General features: G+C 36.9%; 1 protein-coding gene across 3 annotated transcripts in view; it reads right to left on the minus strand.

Moving 5' to 3' along the window:
- Positions 1-6: 6 nt before the first annotated feature.
- The window catches only part of plekhb2 (pleckstrin homology domain containing, family B (evectins) member 2), a 6,005-nt gene continuing 4,044 nt past the window's right edge, over positions 7-1,967 (minus strand). For all 3 annotated transcript variants that reach the window (XM_014034390.1, XM_014034389.1, XM_014034388.1), the window contains 2 exons: positions 1,219-1,363; positions 7-1,141 (listed from right to left, as the gene is read on the minus strand). In XM_014034390.1, coding sequence (XP_013889844.1) covers positions 1,005-1,141; positions 1,219-1,363 — 282 coding nt within the window. In that variant the 3' untranslated portion in view covers positions 7-1,004. The remainder of the gene's footprint in view (positions 1,142-1,218; positions 1,364-1,967) is intronic.

Raw genomic sequence — 1,967 nt, forward strand, 5'->3', positions numbered from 1 at the left:
GAATAAAGTATGAGAAAAGACTTTTAAGAGATTAAAGTCATAATAGGAAAGAAATTATAATACAACTTAAATCTCGTAATTTTAAATACAATCTTGTCTTGTGGCCTTAATCCTGCATCATACAAACCAATGAGACGTGCTGAAACGAACGCAGAGGATTTACAGGACAACTAACAGTAATGTTGTGATTTACAGGACAACTAACAGTAATGTTGTGATTTACAGGACAACTAACAGTAATGTTGTGATTTACAGGACAACTAACAGTAATGTTGTGATTCTGGTTATTTTCAATTTAAAACAACAAAACGGAAACTGAGCAGAGAAGCAAAGAGTTTACAGGCTGTTGGCCCTGTTTCATACAGTTTACTGACAGATCCTAGTCTGATACATAACACTGTGACAGACGACAGCAGAATGTCTACTGTAAATATGTCTACAGTAAATATATCTGCTGTAAATATGTCTACTGTAAATATATCTACAGTAAATATATCTACTGTAAATATATCTACTGTAAATATATCTGCTGTAAATATATCTGCTGTAAATATATCTGTTGTAAATATATCTGTTGTAAATATATCTACTGTAAATATATCTACTGTAAATATATCTGTTGTAAATATATCTACTGTAAATATATCTACTGTAAATATATCTACAGTAAATATATCTGCTGTAAATATATCTGTTGTAAATATATCTGTTGTAAATATATCTACTGTAAATATATCTACTGTAAATATATCTACTGTAAATATATCTACAGTAAATATATCTACAGTAAATATATCTACTGTAAATATATCTACAGTAAATATATCTAGTGTAAATATATCTACAGTAAATATATCTACTGTAAATATATCTACAGTAAATATATCTACTGTAAATATATCTACAGTTAATAAATCTACAGTAAATATATCTACAGTAAATATATCTACAGTAAATATATCTGCTGTAAATAAACCTGCTGTGACTTGTCAGGACTTGTGACGTTAGAAGACAGAGAAGAAGGAGCCCAGAGCCAGACCAGTAGCTGCTCCAGCCAACATCCCCAGAGCCATGTCTCCACCACTGTCACGCTGCCGCTCCTGAATAACAACGTGGTTCACTCCAGGAGAAACATATCCACCTACACAACACAACCATTGCATTCAGACATTACTCAGCAGACACATCATACCTCTGTGCACATGTGCAGGTACTTACCCTGGTACTGGTGCTGGTGCTGGTACGGGTACTGGTACGGGTACGGGTGAGCCACAGCATAAGGCTGTCCGTCWGCAGAGTAAACTATCTGAGTGGGGTGAGCAGGTGAAGCACTGTAGTCTCCATACGGACCCGGAGAATAAACCTGACAACACAGTGACTGTAGTTATTTATCAAACAATAACAGCTGCATCACAGTCTGCACATGTTGAACATGTTTCATCTGTGTACATACTGTCTCTTATTGGTTACATGTCCAAAGTAAACCAGTGGCTGTCTGACAAGACAGAGGTCCTGATCCTGGCCCCAGAAAATAAAATCCCACAGATAAAAGAGCAGCCAGGTTCCTGGAGTCCAGCAGAGTGTGTAAGCTGAGGGTCAGCCTGGACTCAGACCTCTCACTACATAAACATGTAAAAAATCTGGTTTCCACATGTAGTTTTCACCTGCACAATCTCTCCAAACTCTGCTGTCTGCCTCAGACCAGGAGATGGAAATTCATGCCTTTTTTTTTTTTTTAAACTGTTAGACTACTGCAAGGTTCGACAGATCCTACTACCCAACTGCCCGGGGCAGGTAAAACCCATAGTCGGGCAGGTGGGTGTGTCCCAAAGCCTGCCTGACCGGGCAGGTAAACTATATCTTTTATTTTTTATAGGGCCATTTATTCAAAATATTCTGAAACAAATGAAGAAATATAGTGTTTTAAAACACGTATAGAGAGAATACATCCTCAAATTTCCCCCTCC

This window comes from Austrofundulus limnaeus, unplaced genomic scaffold, assembly GCF_001266775.1.
Source record: "Austrofundulus limnaeus strain Quisiro unplaced genomic scaffold, Austrofundulus_limnaeus-1.0 Scaffold2093, whole genome shotgun sequence".
NCBI classification, from domain to species: domain Eukaryota; kingdom Metazoa; phylum Chordata; class Actinopteri; order Cyprinodontiformes; family Rivulidae; genus Austrofundulus; species Austrofundulus limnaeus.